This window comes from Pelmatolapia mariae, linkage group LG1 (genome assembly GCF_036321145.2).
Source record: "Pelmatolapia mariae isolate MD_Pm_ZW linkage group LG1, Pm_UMD_F_2, whole genome shotgun sequence".
NCBI lineage: Eukaryota > Metazoa > Chordata > Actinopteri > Cichliformes > Cichlidae > Pelmatolapia > Pelmatolapia mariae.
Window position 1 is genome coordinate 35646574 of NC_086227.1, and position 23069 is coordinate 35669642.

The window sequence follows — 23069 nt, forward strand, 5'->3', positions numbered from 1 at the left end:
TGTGTAGTGATGATGTCAGGGAAACTATTACAACTAAACTATTAGAAACCAAAAAAAGGCTCCTTAACAAAAACTTGGATGTGGTATTTAATATCATGTGGTAGTAGTGGTAATTCAGCACTCACATGGTGCATATGTCAGTCCAGAAGTGGGCTCTTCATAACGTGATTTGTTTTTCCCTCCTTCATTATGAGGCAGTTGGTTGAAGACAAACTAACTACTGCCCACAGAAGTAACTAACTAACTAAAATCCACAATGAGTCTAAAATTCTACAGTCTAGCCATGTACATTTGCAATTCTGTATGATTAGACAGTTGCTGTTTGAGTGACGGATTTTACGAACGTTAAACTTGAAATGTAACTGATTGCAGAGCCTTTGGAGGTTAGCGGTTAGCACAGTTAGCGCCAGTGACTTGTCCTTGAGTTACGGGCTTTTCCTTATCTTCAAATAAGAAAGTCCCAGCCCTGTTTGCTTTGAATGATTGGAAGAAAATGTGAGGGAGGAAAACTGTGATAGACTATTGAAGCCACCCCACCACCACCAACACAACTACACAGATCAATCTTGCAGTGAGCCAGATTACATTTCAGCAGTCATCTATCAATACCCCAATACGTCTTGGCTCAGTCAGTCCATCTGCTTGTCAGTCCAGGATTTCCTGCTCTTAAGATTTTCCTCTCGATTGTCCCATCAGTCACAGCGGGGCTGCAGAGTAGTTGAAGTGACTTATTAGTTGAGCAGTCATTGTTCACATTGATTGATCAGCATAATGGTGGAGCTTTCACTGTAGCAAACTGGAGATGCATTGAGCAGAGCTGTCTCCAAATTTGCTTTCAGAACAGTATGTTAGATGGGTCAAAAATTTGAATCGGTTTCACTATAAGCTGTTTCAATCTCTCATTTAAATATTTAAAGATAAACACGAGCCTAAAAAAGCATTTTCATCAGCATTATGAGACTAGGTCGAGTGATGAACGATAAAACCCCCAATAATAATAAGTCAGTTAGTGGTTCAGCTACATTTTTTTTAATTATAAGCCACTAGAACTAGTCCTTTCTTCAATTTACCTCGGTGTAATTCTTATCTGATCTAAGGTACATTCTCAATGCAAAGTTATATTTTATAGAATAAAATGATAATGAGTCTTTCTGTGTAAAAGGATTGTTTAAAAAAAGGTAACTTTGATTTCAGCAGTAATCCTGCTCTTATGAATCAAACAAGCATGTTGTGAAAATGAAAGTCCAAATCCTGTGTGATGTAAAAACTCCCTGATGTCATCTTCAGTATAAATCAGCTTTTACTACAAAAGGGGTTGAGGTTCAATAGCATTTAATTAAATCTGAATTCACCAGTGAATCTGCTCAGCAAATCTAAATCCCTTCAAACCTTAACTTTCATAACTTTAAGCAACAAAAGTCATAAAACTCTTGCTATTTAAAGAGCAAAATTAATATACTGATTGTGAGATGGTCTAGCTTATGCTCAGTGTCTAGATTTTTTATTTATTTATATATTTTTAAACACAGAAGAAAAGCAAGTAGCAGATTGTTATTCAGAACTAGGAACTGAGCCCTTACATGGAAATATTCCTGTAAGATAAAGATGAGATGGAAGGAAAGTGAAGCCGTTGTCACTTGCTTGAGTAGCAAGTCCAGCACAAGCTGCTATTTTCATTCCGTCCACTCTGCTCCTTTCATCTTTTGCAGATTACACTATTTGTACTGTCATATTTATGACACCAAGCACTACCTCCCTAGCAACTTGTGCTTCAGTCCCATAATATCTGTCACTCAAATCCTTGTCTCTCCTCTGGATACTGTTCCTCATCTGCATGTCTGTTGTTTGAAGTCTACCAACTCTGTGTTGTCTGTCTTTCCTCTGTCATATCCATCACTCAGTCACTCCCTAGTTGCTGGTCCTTATCTGTCATGTCGGTTACTTGGCGTTTATTCTCCACGCCACATTCTGTAAACAGCCATTTTCTCCTATCATGTCATCTCTTTGAGCTCTGTAGTCATGGGCCTTTTTGCTTTCCATCCCTCCATCACAATTTTCTTCAAATTTGAATCCCTAACCCGAGTCTCCACTCTAGGCCCGTATCCTGCCCCGCCCCCCATTATGTCCGTTACACCAAACAACTCTCCCCTCCAGGTCTATCATCTGCCTTTGAACTGTCATACCTGTTACTTTTTCCTTCTCTCCCTTCTGCCTCATTCTGCTGCACCGCTCAGCCTCTCAGATGGATATGCAATTGTGAGTCAGAGCGGGCACTGTGCTGAATATTAAATCTGAAGCCCAGACAGACATTTCTTCCTCGACAGAATCTGTTTATCTCCGAGTCACCACCATCTCTGGTGCTGCGGGCTGCATTTGCTCACCTCACCTCGTTTCTTGCGGCCATTTGATTGTGTTGACAACAGCTGCCTGTCGATGGAAGAGTGGCAATTACATTTGAAATGTGTTATTCCCACCCATGCACCCTTAAACTGATCCTCTTTTATGTCACTGCTTTGTCCAAAAATAGCCTTCCTTTTAGCCGTTTCATATCTGATTGTCATCGCCGATGTCACTAAGGATGGCAATTTGTTTGTTGAGACTACTCTTGATTTTTTTTCCAATGTGATGCAAGTTACAAGCAGCTTGTGAAGCCTTCCAGATAAGATCCCAATGAGGCTCTTAAAGGTCATTAAAAATAAATTTTGTTGTTTTGGGAGTGGGGATGACACTTTGCTTCAAACACATGTCTCGATAGAGACCTAAAAAAATTCATTTAGTCCCCCAGAAATCCTCATAGCACTTTGAGAGTCCCTTATTGTGCTGCAGTTGAGGTAAACTGCAGTCTGCTCATGCTTGTTCAGTTTTAAAACCTATAGAAAGCAACCTTCTTCCCACAGTTACTCCTTCTTTTACAGCATGTACGGAAATGAGGCGGAGAAAAAAAAAGGGCATTGAATCATAAGCTGCTATATGCATTCCCCAATAGCTTTGACTTGTTGTCTTTATGAAGGCTCTGTAATCTATGATCTATAAGACCAAAACTCTCTGGCAGCGCTGGTGAGTAAAATACTATTAAATAGTCATAATGGACAAAAATATAAAACCGAGAATCAGCTTGTGATTGCTTCTCATTTCTCTTTGTAAATCTACACTGAAAAAGTGTTGGTCACTGTAAAGAGGGGTTTTTTGTTTTGTGTTTTCTTTTTTAATTGTTAATCAATTCTAGTTTAAAAGATAGGTGTTTAAAATCTGCCCTGTTTTAATTTCAACAGAATGTTTATGGAACCTTAGCTTGAATATTTTTTTCAAATATGCTGGTTTCACTATTTTTAGTGCAAAATTGCTTTTTGTGTCATTACTTCGACTATAACTCAGTGAAAAATAATATTTCAAAGGGACTTTTGTGCTGACTTTTGGGCAAGATGTGGAAAATACCCATGTCATCGCGGACATTATTTCGAGCTGTTCTGCAGCCTGTAAGCTTAATTTAAGTCTCTCTGGTTGTCAGCAAATACAGCAAAAATAAATCTTTTGTGAGCATTGACTTCAGCAATTAAATGTACACTGTGCAGGGCATCAAACCAGCAATAGTAAAATATGCAGAAAAACTTCTGTCTGAGCACCTGTCGAAATGAGGAGTATATCTATGCTGAAGAAAAAGTTTTGTAAGCAAATAATTGCTCTTCCTCACACTTACCCACAGAAGAAATGCGAAATACAGCTTTTTGTTACATTTTCCACATGTCAGACTTGCTGTTTGCGCTTCGGTCAGTGGAAATGCGAGGGAATGAAAGGATGCTTTGATAGGCTGCGTGCGTGTTGTTGTTCGTCATTGGTATTCTGCACACAGGAAGAACTGGGTGCAGAGGTTCCTCCACCCTCCTTTGGGTTTTCTCCTCCAGGTCTTATCTTTGCCTGTTATGGCAATAGTTTGCAAAGTCACTCAATCTTTAGTTAACATTTTTCTACTTTATAAAAAAGTATATATGTATGAAACTTTACTTTTTCCCTCTTTTTAACATAATTGTGTATCGTTTAGTATTAAATGCCAGCATTTCAGAGCAGTGAGGAACCACATAGGAGTGGCAGAGCACCACCTTTTGGAGGATGTTGTGTATTGCAATTAGGATGAGTTGTAATGCAGCAGGGAAAGCTTGATAGGTAGATTTCCTGCTGTGATATTTGAGTCTTTGTGTACTGATGCTGTATGATGATAGAACTCCGAACGTATTTAAATTTCACGCTCATGTGTTGTTCATAGGAAATGAGCACTCCTGGTTTCATACTCAGCCACGGACCAAAGAGAAATGTAATACTGCAAACACAGATTTCTCTCTCTCCCTCACACATAAATGATAAGTTGTGGTGACTGTGTCACACCACTGGGCTTCGATCCAGCAGCGGCAAGAAATCAATGTCCACCTTCTTTTTCTTTGCATCTTTGCATCAGTGGATTTTGTCAGCAGGCAACACAGTGGTAAGAAGCTTTTATCTAAAACACCAAAGAAATGCTTGGGAAGCTGAAAGGCTGGAGCTCCTGTATTCTCTCTCCTGTCGTGTGTAAATGCATTTCAGAGATGGCTGAGGGGGAGGCCATGACCTTTTTCCTCAGTTCTGTTTTGACAAACTGTAGAGCCTTTTGGATATAATAATAAGTTATTACTTGCAAACTCAAGAGGTTTTTTTTACTCATCCACCTTGGTTTTCTTGCTAGTTGTTTATAGATCTGGGTTTTCCAGTTCCATAATTAGTGCAAAATGCATAATAATGCTGTTAGTTCAAGCTTTTGTTAGCCTATGTGTATATTATATTTTCAGACTTGACTTACAAGTCTTATTCAGTTCACCAATTAAATGTGAGATTTAACCTCTGCCATCCTGAGCCTGTCTTCATCAGCCAAACCATGTTGGAATTGAGAATTAATGTCAAGCTCTCTTCCGGTCTCTGTGCACCAGACATACTTGCACTGCTGATGTTAACATTTTTCATCTCATAAATTTGTTCTGTACTAAAGAACTGACTCAGGATTTTCACCTTGCGACTGAAGGACCAGACTGAGCCTTGAAACTTGACTTGTGACTTGATTAAAGTCAGCACAGTACTTCTTCTGTAGAGCTGGAAGAGATGGAATTACAGTGTGAAGAGATTACACATTGACCAGACAGAAAACACCTACTCTCAAAAAAAGGACCCCTTCCATTCTCCAATCTATATCAATCTTGGATGTGAACATAGAACTGGATCATTTTATTGAGTGGAGCTGTGATGATTTACCCAAAGGGGAAAAACATCTATCCGAGAAGAAGTTTTGAATGTCTTTTAAAAGAATAATTTTTCACTTTAGTTTAATTTGTAAAGAAACAAGGTCATATTTTGTAGTTCAGTGCAAAGAAAAAAAGCTGATAGATGCTTCAATTCAATCAGTGATATGTTATGGCATTTCATGAGATGGAGATGGAGAAGATGGTCAAAATCTAAGCAGGGAAGATACTAATCTTTCCTCTGTTTTATGTGTTAGTCTTCAATAATGCTTAATCCTACATGTCCCACAGCATAAACAAAGTGTCCATCCCATTCAAGTATTCGCCTGGTTTGTAACACAGTCTTCATTCTAAGAAATTACTGTTTTCATGGGCTAAATATAACTCTTCAAAAAGGCCTTTGTAACAGTGAGCCACAACATTAAAACTACTGATGGGTAAAATAAAGAAATTATATACCCACCAACAGCACAATTCTCCTATGGCAGTGGCACTGAACTTTTTCGCAACTTCAAGAACCAAACTGCTCCCAGCAACAGGCAATATTTCCAAAGCCACATCACTCGCTAACTTAATTATTTTTTAGAAAGGCAGATTATGGCAGAGGAATCCTTCAACCAGTCGAGAGCCAGTGCTAATTAGCTAGCTATCTACAGCTGATAAAATCTTTTGGTTGCTGTCATGTCAGCCAACAAATCCCAACAGTGTGAAATTGAATACCAACTGTTATAAAAATTAATCAAAGCTTTGGATAGATCTGCCGCTGTTAACATCATAACTTGCATATGTGTCACGTAATAACAGAGAGATTGACAGGCTTTGCAACTCAGATCACTAAATACGAGGATAAATCATTTTTGGGAACTATCACACCAGAAGATGTTGTTGAGAACTCAGCTTGATCTCAGTGTCTCTCCTCGTGGGCCCCTGCACTGCATTACAACGGTGTTATCAGCTCTCGCTCCCATGGGTATACTTGGGTCCACTAAGCATGCTGCTGATGGTGGCATGGGGACCTTTCATTATCGCTACGTCTCATAACTTTACACAGAGCTACTATCAGTAGGTGGTTCTGCCATATGGAGGTAATTTCAGCTTATGAGTTGCAACAACAAAAAATGTCCCAGTGGGACAGACAGATATTGGACCCACGCTTTCATTTAAATGGTGAATGGAACTGTGCTGCATGACATTTTAAATCAAATGTGGTATTTTCAGTCTCATAGTAGTACCAATTTGATCGCAGGGACTGCAGATAAAGATGTAGGTTGTAGTTTTATGTGAAATCAGAGAGTTTAGCAGGAAGATTTTTCCAGAGTTTAGTTTACTGATAAGGTGTTAGTTTATGTCTCTGTATAATGTGTGTGTGTGTTTGTCTTTCTGCAGGCATACCGTTTCCTTGCCATCAATAAAAAGCTGGGGTTGAGTGGACGCCCAGAGAGGCCAGTGGGCTGCATTGGGACCTGTAAGGTATTTGAATATGCACACACGTACCCACACACATGTAAGTACATCTCAATACATGTGCTTACTGTACATATGTGCTCCATGAGACTTTGCACAGGTCATGGGTGACCACTAACAAACCTCCCACATATTGATCCACATAAATTTTCCAGAGCTTCGCAATATGGTAACATCTCACAAAAAATTATTCAGCTCCACGAGTGCTTTCCGTCTTTATTCATACACTATGCATCAGTGAACGCTGAGTAGGTTTTGCGTAGTCTCAGGAGTTACTGCATTTTAATGTGCTAAGTTGCTGTCCAGCAGCCTGTGTGTTTTGTCCGGGTATGTGCATATTGTGTAGCTGTTACAAATTAGCATTTCTAACGTCCATGTTTGCGTGGCGTTAATGTTTCTTGCTGGTGTTGTTTGCGGTTTCTTGCAAATGAAGGACATAGTACAACTAAATAAGTTGAGCTATAACAGCCTCCTCAAACAAAAGCATTGCCAAACAAATGAATCATGTCTCCCAACGCATTGCTAAGACAATATTATAATGGAACATTTATGGGGAAGATGGCTGACTGCCAGAGGACATTATCATTATCAGTGTGTGTGCCCCTGTGAAAATCTGTATGTGTGAAAAGGAGCTTTCTACCAGTTGTGTGTATGTGCTGCATCAGTGTGTGTTATCAAGAGTGATTGTGTAACTCCTGTGTGCCCCCTCTGTCTTAGGATTGATGGCTTGTTTTATACGCTACCCAGAATAATGTATATGTGGCTTCTTGTGAGCTATCCGTCTTCTAATGCAGCTGTGTGTGTGTGTGTGCGTGTGTGTGTGCGCGCGTTTCCCTCTAGATTTATCGTATCCTGGGCAAGACGGTGGTGTGTTACCCAATAGTGTTTGATCTAAGTGACTTCTACTTGTCCCAAGATGTTATGCTGCTGATTGATGACATTAAGGTAAGTCAGAGTCACATTATGGAGCTTACCAATGTCACAAGTCCACAACTTACAAGATTTTATGTGCTTACACAACTTAAATAACTGAGATATATTCAGCTTGTCTGGTTTAAAGAGTCTGTTTTTCAAAAAAGGCAAGAAATCTGTAATTTAATGTGATTTCTTACTGCTTTCACTTGGCCCAATAGAAAAGGCACGCACTGTCATAGCCTGCTTAATGCTAGGACTGATAGTGGCTTAACCTAAACTTGGGCTTTAAAAAACACCTGTAGGCTAGATCAGTACACTGCATATTATGGATACACATTATCTCAGGTTATATTTATAGGTTATAATTATTCGTTAGAGGCTACATATTAATATTGTGGGCCTAATGTGCAAGAATTAGCCAAAGATTTGCCAGTGATAACTGTTTAGACTTGATAAAAATAATTTATGGTTATGCCACTTATCATACCTCAGTCTGTAGTTTTGCTTTTGGTCTGGCTTTAAATGCAAACTGAACTCACTAGACTCTGTACTTGCTGTTCTTTTTTAATTCCTTTAAAAATGTCAAACTTTCTGATTATTTCCATATTTCCATAAAAAGACTAATGATATTAATATGGTCGCATACTTTCAGGACTGCTCTATATATGCACTACATACATCAGTGTCTGACACTCTGATTGCCAGCTAAGAGTGGCTTATCAGCATTAATTGGCACCTGCCACAGAAAAACGGTAGGAGCGTATGACTGCAGGAATTGGCATATACCAAGACTGAAATATTAATTAAAGGAAATTATCAGGCAGTCTATACCTAAGTTTCCTATGTGATCATAAATCTGCTGTTGTACTTTTTAATATGTAACAACTTAAAACCAAAGTATTTAAACCCAGAGTGAACTTTAGAAATACCACAGATTCAAGCTGAAAGTTGAATCTTTGTACTGGAAGTATGAAATGGTGTCTGTGTGTTTGTGTGTGTCTGTGTGTCCAGAACACCCTGCAGTTCATCAAACAGTGCTGGAAGATGCCAGGGCGTCCTCTCTTCCTCGTTCTCATCCGTGAGGATAACATCAAGTAATATTTACACTCTACAATAGTTCTTTTGTCGGTTTTTTTGTGGTCTTCCTGCTGTATGATCGCTTTCTCAAAGCATTCTCCCTTCTCCAATCTCGTCATACATCACTCACTATCTCATCTTCTGTCTAACATCCGACTCAAGCTTGCAACAAAATGTCTTGACAGAGAATTTATTTAGCTTTTTTTCCCCATCAATCATGTTTCTGTTTCTCCTCCTCCCCTCCATTTTTTCCCTTCAGTATGTACTATCTGTCTTTATAGCAGAAAGGTGCTACTGCACATTTGCTTGCTGATTGGGTGATAATGTTTCTCATTTGTATCACTATAGCCTGGCTGGTGGGCTGATTACAGTAGTATTGACCGTTATCCAGGGAGCCATATGTTAAATGTGCTACAAACGTTTAAGCAGCCACGCTACAGCATCTGGAATGAGTCAGTGGGCTCTCATAGAAACAGTTCAATAGTCTTTAGTTTGCTATTGATTGGGATTATGACCTGTCTAGGGGTCAACAACATACCAGATAAAGCACTGAGTATACTCATTTGATCTAAAGCTTCAGTTGTGCTTATTGCATACTATTAGTGTGTTTAATACAGATATTATGTCTGGAATAAAATCAATGATACTTGTGATGAAAGGAGAGAGAGCTTATCACAACATTTTAACTTCTGTCTCATCAGAGGAAGCCGCTTTAACCCAGTCTTGGACATGCTGGCCTCATTCAAGAAGGGCAGCATCGGAGAAGTCAAAGTTCATGTTGACAGACTTCAGGTTTGTGGATCCGGTTAGTTATGTTTGTGTTTGCAGTGCAAATGTCAAAGATATGCTTTAATCAACACTTAAACAATCACACTGGTCAACTAAATGAAAAAACCCACACAAAAGTTGAACATGACCTGCAGCACCGAAGCTTTCTACAGTAGTTGGATCCAGTTAGATCAAACAGATTTAATCCTGGCAACTCTCACTGCAAAGCGAGGGCGATCTCTGTCTGTGCCCATTAGAGACTATAGCAGGTAACTGTCTGGTGAATTCACAGTGGGGCCAGTGGGTATCGTGTGTTCTGCATCCTGCACACACTAATCAGGTAGCTTGCTCGCCTAAACCAAATGGAGTCTTTCCACTTGAAACCTGAAATGGACTATGTCCACTTGAGGCACTGTGAACAATGACCTGAAATGTTTTTCCAACATGGCCTGAATTTTATGTGTGAAACAGCAAAAGCAATGTGATAGCAGGTTTCTTTGACACTGAGATAGTAGCTACCATCTAGTTTAATTTAATTGCTTCGACTGCATTTTGTAGTTATTCAAAATAATTCTTGTCAAAATATGAAATGTAACAAAAATGGACAGCAACAGCACCACATCATAAGCTGACATGATACTGAAACAGGATGGTAGATTTAGTGCTAGACACCAGTGAACATAAAATGCTATTGCAGTTGATAGCTTGACTTTATTATGATTTTATTTCATAGGATTATATCTGAATACGTAAGAGAGGCCACTGGGCATGTATTTGGTTAGGTTTGGTTCTTCTTATGTGTTGATCACGTTGAATATATTTCATATCTACAACTAGAACCTCTCTTTCTTGTGTGATCATCAAAATGGGTCAATCATACATTTAACTGATCAATCATGCTCTTAGATTCACATATTCTTACATTTCCAAGCAAGCACAGAATCAATATCACCACTACTTTTACTCCACTTTTGATTGTTTGCTTATTGTGGGGGCCTTTATAAAAGCAGCTGTAGAGACAGAAGTATACAGGCTGCTCCCTTCTTTTAGCTCAGCAGATATTGCAAATAAACTCTAAAATAAATGCACTGGTGTAATATAACAACTGTTTTAATAATAAATAGTTGTCCAGGGCTTCCCCTCTGCCTTATGGTACAAACAAAAATGTATCAGCCTTTAAGCTGGTGTTCCCCTTTATTTTAATAGCAGCACCAGTGTTCATCTGTGTGTGACCTTGGTCTGTGAAATTCAGTATGAAAACTATCATTGTTGGCTTGAGAAGGCTAAAGCTGCTTTGAGCTCTGAATGTTAAAAAAGGTGACTGGGACTGTGTGAGTGAAGGTTTTTTATGGCCTGAATTTGGATGACAACATGGAATTAAATGTTATATTTATAGATGACAAGTCTTTTCCTTCTGTGTAGGTTTTGACCTACTCAGAGGTAAATAAAATTAAGTCTAAGTGAATAAATGAATAAATAAATGTGGCTTATTGGCATGATGAAATGGATGAAACAAGTGTTACAAATGCTATGAAATAACCTCTGCCTATATGGTTCATTAGTCAGTGTTCAGTAGATGTTGCAGTGCCTACAATCCGAAGAAGAGTCAGGACCATAAAGCATATTTAAAGTAAAATCAGATTATATTTTTTCTTATTTGCTAGATTTTGAGTACTTCTGGTAGCTCAGGAGGTAGAGCAGCTTGGCCACTAATTGGATGGTTATTGGTCCAACCCCTGGTGTCATTGGACGAGATAGTGAATGCTTAATTAGCCTTGATGCATCCGTCAAAGTGCAAATGTGTATGTGTGATTGTTATAAAGGGATAGAAAAAAACTGCTTTATTTTGCTGGTGCCTTATCCATATTATATCTCAATTTGGTGCATCATTGAAATCTTCGTAGGACTATTTCCAAATTTACAGTTAACCTTAAAGCTAACCTGTAGTTCATCCTCAGTTTTAACTGCTTGGTTCAAATATGTCTACATTGAATGATTTTGAACACAGTATTCAAGATTCCAAAAACCCAGAAAATTAGGCCAAGGTAGAACCAGGATTATTTGCACACTGGTAACTTTGTAAAGTTTATGACAGTTTTCTAACTTGCACTTCACTTCCAGTGTGTTTGTGGTGTTCAGCAGAGACTTCCTCATATGATCCTTTCTTTTTCTTTTTTTGCTTTCAAGTTTTTCCTTCTCTTTGCCTATTTGCCATTCACAACACAGCTAACTCCTACAGCTTTGAAACGTTTGCTCTTCATCATCTCATTGTTATGGGGAGCAGGATTGCTCCTCTCCTACGCCTCTTATTTTTGTTTTGGAGTTAACTTCAGTTGGAATGGCTAATATCACATTTAGACCACAGGAGAAAGGCAAACCGAACTGCACTCCTACACAGCTATGCTTTTAAAATGCTCAAACTTTTATCATCGCATTACCGTGTAAGGCACTCACTTGTCACTGCAACAGTACACATTTGTAAAATTTGTAAGCATGAACTTAGTTCACACCTTACTACTCCATTTGTTATCTGGTACAAACTGCATTATTTAAACAGTTGTTTTGTAAACCGAGTCACCCGACAAACTTCCCCTCTGGGATCTACGCAGCTCCTGAGTAGGCTTTTAGAAGTACTTTGTCAGTGCAGTACTGCAGAATCTCTTGAATGCTAAATTCACAAAAAAAAAAAAAAGTCACTTGACAATTTCTTTGATGTGCACTTTCCTTATCAATCATTTAGACCCTGATATCTGGGGCATTTGTGGAGCAACTGGACTTCCTGCGTGTCAACGAAGCAGAGTAAGAGCCCCTCTAGTGTTTATGCTCCCTTTGACAGATGTCAGTGTTTTTGCCATAATTACTGCATAAATCAAGTTGTCTAAATGATACCAGCTTTAGTTTCATTTACTGCTTTAAATGTGAAAGCAAAGCTGCAGATAACACAAAAAATATAATTTGTATGTATCTGTGTGTGCGTGTGTGTGTGTGAACAGGATCCCAGAGTTTAAAAGCTTCGAGGAACTGGAGCTGCCTAAGCACTCCAAGGTGAAGAGACAAACAAGCACGCCCAACGTCTCTGACCTGGAGCAGCAGCCTGAGATCAATGTGGAGGAGTGGCAGAACAAGTCCACCAATGAGATCATTCAGAAGTTCCATGTGAGTTGTTCAAAAAGTACCCAAAAATAACATATTCTCTTAACTAAAGAGAACTGTGATTAAATGGGCAGGGCATAAACTTTTCCTCACTGTTGTAGCTATAGCTGCTGATTAAATGGTAATCTTTTATCCGAACAGCATTACCAAGACTGGCAGAAGCCCCTCCAGCTCTTCCTTTTATGCCATGTCTGACTTAATCAGTGTCGTGCCTGTTGTCACTGATGCATGCTCAGCTTTGTTCCCCCCGGGGTCTTTTCCTCTGCTTTCCCAAAACAGAGCCCTACTGTCAAACAGAAATGATCTTGGCTGAAATGTTTAACTATACTGTTTTTGTATGGAAGGCTCATCATCCCTTTCATCTGTATGTGTATCATTGTAAAGGACTGTGACTGCTTGGCAAGTCAGGCTCAGCTTGCTAGCATCCTTCTGAGGAGAGAAGGACCTGACTTCCTTGCCAAAGATGGTAAGCACTCGCATTGTGAGCTAGAGAGCAACTAAAAGCTGTACTTTCACAAATTAACAGCAAATCTGTTTAAATCGAGGAATTTCCACTTCCCAGTTTTGCCTGACATTATCTAAACTGTTTTCTACCTTAAAAAATTGATGCATTCATCAGTTATATCGTATTAATTTAAATAAACTCTATTTCTCTTTGAAGTTTTTTTTTAATGTCTGAACGTTTTGTTGCAATTATAGAGAACATGATGGAAGAATTGGAGAGAATCTACAGAAGAGCTGGCAGCCGAAAACTTTGGTCTGATATTCTCACACACGCACACACACGCACGATTAAAATCTGTTCATAGACCTTTTTGCAGCAATTCAGCCTTCTGTTCCTACATTTCTTTGGATTACATTATATTTGTCCAGATTTGATTTTCGATTTTTGCCTTTGCTAACATTCTTTGTGTGTGTAATAAAAGAACTTGGAATGGAGTTTGAAAATTTAATGAGATGTGAACTATATGAGGATTTTTCTCTGTATTTTTGCAAGGGTTCTTTTAAGCAGTTGCTCGTCTACAGACCTGTTGTGTAATCTTCATAAACACTTCAAAATAACTGTCATTTAATCTGGCTGAACTGTAGGCTGGCAGTGCGCCATGCTGCAGCTATTACCAAGAAGTTTGCCAGCTCTATAGCTCCTCACATCACCACAATTCTGGTGCATGGGAAACAGGTAATGTTCAGGCAGAGATGGAGTCAAGTCCCTGCATGAGTAGCACCAGTTAGTTGGCTAGCTTGCTGTCAGAAAAGCTTTCCTAGAGCTGTGTGAGGTTCAGCCCATCCACAGTTTGGATTCTTCTTAGGCAGGTTATTTAGAGGTGTGAAAGAAAACATTAAACTGAATTTGGAGTTCATTCTTTTTTAAACAAGTTCAATAAATATGCATAAAATTTATACAATGCTTACAATATGTGAACATAAGCAGTGGCCACTTAATGCCCCTAGAGTTATCTAGCTATTAGAGATGTGTTTAAAAGTATAAGATTTAGCATCTTAGTGTTATTTAATTGACTAGCAGGTGTTGGAAAAACACTAATAGGCTAATATCTTAGCATATCAAGGAGATAAACGTATTCCTAGTGAAACCACTGGGGTTAGAAATATAGAACATGGCTAACTCTCACACAGTCGTCAGTTTGGATGAGGCAGCTTTGCCAAGCTAGCAGCCGCCTTGACACAGATCTGTACAGGCTTTCTCTCTCCATTAACCATCACAGTGGCTCGCCCTTCACTTCTGCTGTTTTGATATACATATATAATTTATTTTTTAGCATCACATGTTTCTCTAAGGCTGGCTGTATACTGCAAATGAAACAGAATTTGACTTGTAGCCACCGGTCCAATTTATTTGTTTGCTAGATGAAAGTGCTTCATAGCTACTGTGGGAGCCGGCAACACACATAATGTAATATTAGAACAAATGTGGCATAGAATTTGTGAAATACATAACTGAGCCAAATTGACTGCCCTTTACTCTGTCTATTGTTAGATCTCGCACAACAGACGCACAGAAGGCATTCAGTAATATGGGACCTTGTTTTTGAAATAATATATGGGTCTTCTAAGGCAATGATATGGGTAAATGAAAACATCAAATCAGGGTACAGTGTTTTATGTTGTCAAGAAATCTCTGCATTTCTCTTTTTGATCTTTGTCTATAAAACTGCCAAAATTCCTTTTTGTTTGTGGTGTACCGCTGGCCTGTTTCACAAAAAACTGACCAAATACTACAAATGGTTGTCACAGCTTGTGAGCTTTTGTTCCCCTCAGTGTTTTTATTTGATTTTGTATCAGGTTGACTGAAATGACAACTTTTATTGTATGCTGTTTTTTGTTAATTAATAGGATTTTAGCATAAAGAAATTTGATTATGCTGTCAAGTTAAAAAAAAAAATTGCCTGCAGGCAGGTTTTCAGCTTGCTGGCAAATGGCATCAATACTCAGTTCAATTTACTTTCTCATTTACCTAACATGGGCCAGGAAGTGAAGCTTGAAATAGGTTCCCCAACAAAGCATCGGTGGATTGACACCACATCATGCCTTCTAAATGTTAAAGCTTTGTTACCTTTTTTATTCATTGTATTCAAGATGTGCCTTTGTATTTCTGCAGGTTTAAGCACTGAATAACTCTACAGATACACACACACACATGCTTTCACACAGAAACACACACAAAAAGATATTCGCAGCATATAATAAGAGGAGGTTGTTTTTCAGCTGATTATATCCATGCCCCCCATTAATCAAAGTATTCCATGTGTTCCCTGCTTCTGTGTTGTGGATGTGTGTCGATAGCAGGCTTGGTTGTGGGCTACCATGTGAAGATAGCCACAGTTTGTGTGCTGATTTTTTCCTCATAGGATTCCTGCAGGCCCGAGGAGGCAGTTTGAAGGTCGCGCTGAATCCTGAACAATGCGATCAGAAATTAGTGAACATTAAAATATTTTAGGAGATGACAAACTTTTAGATGGTATTTATAGGGACACATTTTCTAGTCATGTGTTTGACTTTTAGGTTGGACTTTTAGATTTAGATTGGTTATTTATGGTTGGTTTACATAGCTTGTGTATGTATGTGTATGCATGTGTAGCTGTATATATCCACACGCGTGTGTGTGGGTGTGTGTGGGTGAATTGTGTTGCTTACATTGTTGAAATATACATTGCTGTGCTTGAGAGTCACCATCTACCGGAACCAAATTCCTTGTATGTGTCTGTGCATATACATGGCCAATAAACGCGATTCTGATTCTGATTCTGATTTAATACTTTAAAGAGTATTTAATCAAATATTGGAAGAATTGCAACGATTATAAATTTATTTTTTTAAACTTTAATTAAATGAGGCTGCAGTCTTAGCTGTTAGTCATTATCTGTCGTGGTGTAAAGAATGTTCTTGTGTCTTTTCGCCCACTAGGTCTGTTGTCCGTCTTGCTGCCAGTCTGTTATCTAAGCTAGTGGACAGCCTTGCCCCCAGTATTACTAGTGTTTTAGTGCATGGCAAGCAGGTAAGTGGACACACAGACTGCAGGGCCTGATTAGTGACAATCCTTTCTGCAAATTATGTCTGAAAAAAATGTTGGTGGCATGTTGGGATAATAATTTTAATGTTCACTGATTAGGAAAAAAAATAAAGTGGAAATATTTGGTTTAAAGCTCCTCAAGCTGTCGTCCTGTGGGAGTTGCTTAGGCCAGCTGCATGCTTATATCAATCATCACAGCTCGCCTCCATTGTGTGTCCATATAAGCTGTAGTTATAGTAGCGCTGCTGGTGTGACTACCATAGAATCCGAATCTGCACCTTGTCTAGACACACTCCATATGCCAATTGATATATTGTGACCCGTGAATTTGCCTGATGCCACTCCCTCACGCTGGATGAGTTTCGGCGCATCATTTCCTGTCAAGTGTTATTCAGAGATTAGCCTCCTCTCAAGAGTGTCAGTTATCTTGCCTCATTTTTACCCTTCTGAGCAGTTTTAGGCATTTCATTATGCTCAAGTAGCTCAAGGTGTGAATCTGCATATAGATTGCCTACCGGAGGGAATGCTCCTCTCAACATGATTGGAAAAGCTGATTTAAAATTTGAGACGCCTGTGTTCCTCTGCTTACAATAACAGCTCAGTTGGAAAAAATAAGAGGCACCACCCCATTTAAGTCAATTCTGACTCGAGTTTTGATTAAATTTCTCGTCGTTATTGAAATCCAACAAAGCATTCCCCTTGAATTTAAACTCGGCTGTACCCAAACTTTATTTCCAGCTTGTCTTCTTTGTACTCAGTTCGAATCCATTTAGATGTATAGATGAAAGATACATCTCAGTGCTAGATTTCATCAGCTGAAGACGAGAATAAAAGCGTGTCCTCTCATCAGTTAGACTCTTGAGGTGTAATTTTCTTGAGATGACTTCAGAAGAAACAAATACAAAAGTGGAATCTTGAGATCTGTAATTTTTTCCTACTCACTTTTATGTGACTCTGAGAGAGGAGGCCAATTTTAGATTGATGGAAAAAGGATACTTGTAAGAATTACACCTTAGGATAGTACTGCGCTCATGCTCGCCTCTGCACATACACACTTTTGCAGATTTGCCGGACTGCAAAACTTTCTAACCATACTTGTGTGATGTTTGCTTGTTTTACCGTCTGTGTGTGTCTGTGTGTACATATGTATGTGTCTGTGGTGTTTCCTGTGATTACCAGGTGACCCTTGGTCTATTCGGACACGAGGAAGAGGTGATCTCTAACCCACTGTCTCCAGGGGTGATCCAGGGCATCATCTACAGCAAATGCTCCCCTTATGGTGGGGAGCGGGAGGCTGTTCTGCAGCAAGAGCTGGTCATCCACATCGGATGGATTATCTCCAACAACCCTGAGCTGTTCAGTGGCATGATTAAGATCAGAGTCGGGTAGGACAACGTCCTGTTCACTGGTGTCCAGGCAACCCAAGTGTATTTAGTGAAGCTAGATGAATTTGAGCAGGATGGGGCAGCTGTAATTCTTCCCTCCCTGCTGTTCATTCTAGTACAAACTATAGAAAGAAGCCCTCATGTTAGCTAATCAAAACAGTAATAGCAGCACAAGGTGACACGTTTGATCAAGAAATTACCTAATATTAGTTATTTTTGGACTTATCCATTATTTCTCAGACCAAGGCTGTGACATATAAATGCTTTACAAAAACACTGGAGAGCACAAGAAGGTGGCATTGTAAATAAGTTAAGCAAGCTGTAAAAAATGGCCTCTCACAAGGGGCACAGTCAGAAATTATGCGTTGTTTTCCAGCTCATTAAAATGAAAAAGCACATGTAGCTGTGGCAGAATTGACTTCATCCTTGTTTTTTTGGTTTTTTTAACCTTTGAATCATCTGTATCCTGTATGTGAGCATGAATAAAACCCTGTGAAGGTGTAATCACAGCAGGCTAAAAAGGCAATTGTTTACCTGTGCACTTAACTATTGTCTGCAGTTACACTAAACAGTGATGGATTAGAACTTATTTTAACAATTATAAAAGTGTGAATTTATCCCTAAGTGACCATATCAATATCAGCTGTGCAGGGCTCAGTGCCACTGTTGATAACAGCACGTGTATATTATGTGGACTTCCAGATGGATTGTCCAGGCTATGAAACATGAACTGAAGATCGTGGCAGGAGACATGCCACCCCAGGACATCTACCAGCTCTCCCCCAGCGACATCAAGCAGCTTCTGCTGGACGTGCTGCAGCCGCAGCACACTGGCAGGTATTCTCTCTCTTTCACTCACACACGCATGCACAAACACACATTATCGCACTTTATCAAGAGCGTTATCCATGCTTTCTCCTTACATTTAACTCACAGATCTGCCTTTGAAGATGCTGTGTCTTTATCTTAATGCCTCTACTTTTTGTATAATCTTTTTGACTTTAATTATTTTATCTTCTTTCTTGTCTACATTCATATCTTATTATCTGCGGCTGCCACAACCCAATTTCCCCTTGGCAATTATTAAAATCTTATCTTATCTAATCTGATCTAATACACACCAGCTCACAGACAATTTTCCTTTGGCACAAAGGCTGCCATCCTCACATTTTGCCTTTTACTAAGATGTGTTCAGCAGTTTCTTCCTCGTTTCGCCTCAGGTCTTGGCTGAACAGGCGTCAAATCGATGGCTCTCTGAACAGGACCCCTTTGGGCTTTTATGATCGTGTGTGGCAGATCCTGGAGAGGACCCCAAATGGTATTGTGGTAGCTGGGAACCACCTCCCACAGGTACCCGCCTACCCCCACTTTGCTGCTAGATAATTACTCTGACCCATGCTGATTAATGATGACACTGTGTGTTGTGTGCTGTAAAAGAACCACTTTTTTTTTTTTTAATCTGCATGGAAAATTGCTGTAGGCCAGAAATTCTTTTTGGGTAAATCATTAATATCATTTGCATATGCAGGCATGACTCCCATGAAGAAATACAGAATAAGTACTTGTGCATAAGCCTTTTAATGAAACCTTTAATTGACTAAACCAACTTTAACTGTTGGTAAAGTTGGTAAACTACTTTTAAAGTCTCGATAATGCTCATATGACCGCCACATGGATAGTTGCTTTGCTAAAATGTGGAAACAATGGAAATGAAGACGGCTTTCTGCACAAATGTTCTGCTTGACAAGTAGTAGTTACTAGTTTTTACTCCATTTGTGAAAATGTGCCTTGCCTCCTAACAGGCTTCACTGCTGGTGATAGCCCTTTGGCTCCACTGTGGCCTGAAATCTAAAGCACGTAGACACCACCAGATATGGAGTTTGCTCCCCTGAGATGCATTGGCAGAAATTTTATGGCAGGCATTTTATTGCAGCCACCTTTAGCTGCTGCTTGTTTGGGAGTAAAGACCTGTAAAGTCTGTACACAAGCAGAATCCATGCAGTTCCCATGCATACTTAATGAAATGTGAATTAGCACTGCCATCAGTAATTATGGACTAGAACCTTCATAAATATGGTGATGTCTGGACTTTTGGAGTCATTCACAGATTTTCTGTGAAGAATTATTTATAACTGCTGGTTGTTTGGTCAGTAGATTCACTTAGTGTGACTTGATTAGCTATTTCTGCTCACAGTGTTTTAACATTATTTAAAATACAACAGGTTCATGTTATTGTGAAGTGTTTCTAGCTTAATTTGTTGAAATACATGGAAGAGTAAAGCTTTAGCAAACAACACAAACTTTTGCACTCAAACTGTAGCACTGCAGCATGACCATATTTTGCTGGTCGCAAACATGCAAAGGCATGTTCAATTAAATTTTTTTTTCTCCCATTAATCACATTTATCTCATCTCCTATATCCTCATCTCTTTGCAGCAACCCACGTTGTCTGACATGACCATGTATGAAATGAATTTCTCCCTACTGGTGGAGGACACGCTGAAGAACATTGTTCTGCCTGAATACAGACAAATAATAGTGGAGGTAAACGAGCCCGTTCATCAGCACCAACAAATAGAATTAAAGTATTGAAGGATTTTACTCATCCTGGTATCGACTGTTCCTGTGGTTTACAATGATTAGATTTCAGTAATTTTGAGACTTTCTTCATTGTTGTTAATATTAACTTCTTGCCCTCGCTCCGGTTGCCCATAGTTGCTGATGGTGGTGTCCATAGTGCTGGAGAGGAACCCGGAGTTGGAGTTCAGTGAAAAGGTGGATCTGGACAATCTGGTGAAGGAAGCCTTCAGCGATTTCCAGAGAGATCGCAGCCGCTTTGAAGGAATGGAGAAACAGGTAATGTGTCTCAACCTTAAAGGGTGACCTGTATTATACTTTTTTTCCCCTCTTTAAACGTGACCTTAGTGTCTACCACAAAATTGTAACATCACCTTCTTAAATTGATCCTCTAAAATCTTTTATCTTCTGTTCCAGTTATATTAAGGCAGGTTTAATTTAATTAAATTGTTGAAGGGTTAAGACTGACATTTTCCAATTCATTAGAGTCTTATTACATTTGTCAGATTTAATCCTGTTGCTTTTTTTCCTCCTTTATGGCATCTAATTCATGAACAGCCTCTTCGTACTTGCAGACTCGTTGGTTTAGGTACTTTTTAAAGACATATTTTATCATCTGACCCTGACTTTACTTGTCTCAGGATGACATGGAAGAATTCTACAACACACCACCAGTGGGAAAGAGAGGCACCTCCAGCTACTTGACCAAGGCTGTTATGATCCAGTTGCTGCAGGGGGATGTTAAGCCCTGCAAGGATGACCCATGCACTGTTAGTTAAATTATGAGCTTTTTAGCCCAATACCAGTTGAACACAGTGGACTGTCCCCCATTCTTGATATGCATTATAATGCATTATATGCATGACCCTAACTTCAGCAATACCACTTTAGCAAGCTATTTTTTTCAGAGATTAGCATGTCTGCAGTTTGCTCCAGGAAATAAAAATAGCTATAAAAATAAAATTGTAATCATTAGGGATAATTCTAAAGTAGATCATGTGTTCTCTTTGTTTTAGCGATACAAATTTGTGTGTTAATTGTCCAGAACAGAAGTGTTTATCCAGAGACTATTTATCTTATATCTTTACATTTTACTCATAACTAGCTAATGTCACCACACAACTAGCTAGCTCTTTTCCCTGCTATCTGAATGTTTTTGATTAGCATATCTGCACTTTCTTTTGCAATTCATATACTGTACATCCAGGAGACTTAGCTTAACTCAGCGGCATCTACGTTCTGGTCTGCAAGAGAGAAATTGTTCATCACAAAGCTTGAACTGTTTGTTGAACTATTGCTTTATGATTTTTGTTGTTGGTGCTGAGAAATTGGTTTTAAATTCTGTGCATTCTAGCTGTCAGCTATTTCAGAAGTAATACTCCAGTGAGCTGTGCTAAGTAACAGCTGTGCTATACATTGTAGCTCACCAGCAATAACTTGTAGATGTTACATAGAAGTTTCAAGGTCATACTATATCAGGAGAAAGGTGGTTCTTACACTGGTGAATTTGATTCCCTGGACATCATGTGACTTATCATGCAAAGCAGAGGGCAGTAACTTCTGTCTTTATTTCATATATGGTTCATCCAAAATGTAGCAGTCTCGATCAAAATGCAGCATGGCCTTGTTAACAGGCTGGCTCTGGCTCTTTGGCATTAGAAAAACATTAGAAATGTGTGCACACATTCTAAAATGTCTTTCTTTTTAATTTAGTGAATTAAATAAAATTTAGAAATGTAGAATTCAAAATACGAACATGTCAAAGTTAGGTGTTTGCTGTACTCTTAAAGGAACTCTGTGTCCTCTTATTTTTGTGCATGCAGAGAATACGCATGACAATAGGTACTGTTAGCATAACAATTGTAAGGGTTTCTCTCAGTGTTACAGGTCACAAAACAGAGCTTTTCAGAGGCCTTTGTTCCCCACAATAGTCCTCTTTTTGACAATGAGTACTGCTCATCCAAAGTCCGGGGACTGAGCCTCCCTTAGAAACTCATGTTTTGTTAAACGTGGGAAACAGAAAAGATTTCTGCCATCCTTAACTAGAAATGATAAGGCCCACTTTGACTTATTTTAAAGCGTGCCTCTTTGAATATCATCACTGTGATGAATCTGCCCAACCTCATCATAGTCTGTTTGAGTGTGTCGGTATGTGTTCTTTGCCTCTGTCATTCAAAAGGAGTATTTTTAACTCCAAACTGTGGTTTGAAAGAATAAAGTTATCACAAAAACTACAAACATTTTTCTCTGTGTGACTTCCTGTCAGCTTTGTAAATTGTGCTTGTGAATGAATAAATAGGCCAAATGTCACTTTGCAACCATTTGATTCTAAATATATAATTACTTTACATGGAGCTATAATCTCATGTTTCTTATAAAACTGCAGCAGAAATGGAGTGTAACTGATATCCCCGAGGGGGTGTGTTTGGCATTGTACTGCATCCTACCAGTTACACCCCCTCGTGTTGACTGAACCCCTTATCAATCTGCATCTCAGCACTGAGTCTGCGTGAGCTGCTGTCTTGCAACACTGACTGACAGGCAGACAGGGTGGAAAAAGCCAGAGAAGATAAATGAGCTCTGCCTCATACTCGATATATTCAAGTCAACTCGCACGCTGGTGAGAAGAGCTCTTGCCTGTCTTGTTGAATGAATGTTTTCCACATCAAGGAAAATCCAAAAGGAATCCCTAAGCATTTAATTTAAACAAGTAACCTCAAGAAGGCTTTTAATTTCTTCCCAATTAGTTAAACACTTTAGGATGTATGATAAAGAGTCGTGCTTTCATTGAGAAAGGAGATCTCCTTTCAAACACCAGGGAACGCCGCTCATAAATAGATTACCATTCAGGCATTATGTCCTATTTTCTCATGCCCTGAATCATAAATAAGAAAATATTGAGAAAAAAAACCTTTCCTGTATTGAAAACTAAATCATAT

General features: G+C 39.0%; 1 protein-coding gene across 3 annotated transcripts in view; it reads left to right on the forward strand.

The window, feature by feature from the left end:
- Positions 1 to 22362, forward strand: part of phkb (phosphorylase kinase, beta) — a 103289-nt gene extending 80927 nt beyond the window's left edge. For 2 of the 3 annotated variants that reach the window (XM_063480192.1, XM_063480210.1), the window contains 15 exons: positions 6648 to 6731; positions 7566 to 7670; positions 8652 to 8734; positions 9419 to 9509; positions 12226 to 12284; positions 12479 to 12641; positions 13023 to 13104; positions 13338 to 13395; positions 16062 to 16152; positions 17347 to 17552; positions 18255 to 18389; positions 18773 to 18902; positions 19990 to 20097; positions 20269 to 20409; positions 20772 to 22362. In XM_063480192.1, coding sequence (XP_063336262.1) covers positions 6648 to 6731; positions 7566 to 7670; positions 8652 to 8734; positions 9419 to 9509; positions 12226 to 12284; positions 12479 to 12641; positions 13023 to 13104; positions 13338 to 13395; positions 16062 to 16152; positions 17347 to 17552; positions 18255 to 18389; positions 18773 to 18902; positions 19990 to 20097; positions 20269 to 20409; positions 20772 to 20909 — 1674 coding nt within the window. In that variant the 3' untranslated portion in view covers positions 20910 to 22362. Of the gene's footprint in view, positions 1 to 6647; positions 6732 to 7565; positions 7671 to 8651; positions 8735 to 9418; positions 9510 to 12225; positions 12285 to 12478; positions 12642 to 13022; positions 13105 to 13337; positions 13396 to 13727; positions 13819 to 16061; positions 16153 to 17346; positions 17553 to 18254; positions 18390 to 18772; positions 18903 to 19989; positions 20098 to 20268; positions 20410 to 20771 lie in introns of all 3 variants that reach the window. The other variant, XM_063480201.1, reaches the window with a different exon arrangement.
- The last annotated feature ends 707 nt before the right edge of the window (positions 22363 to 23069 follow it).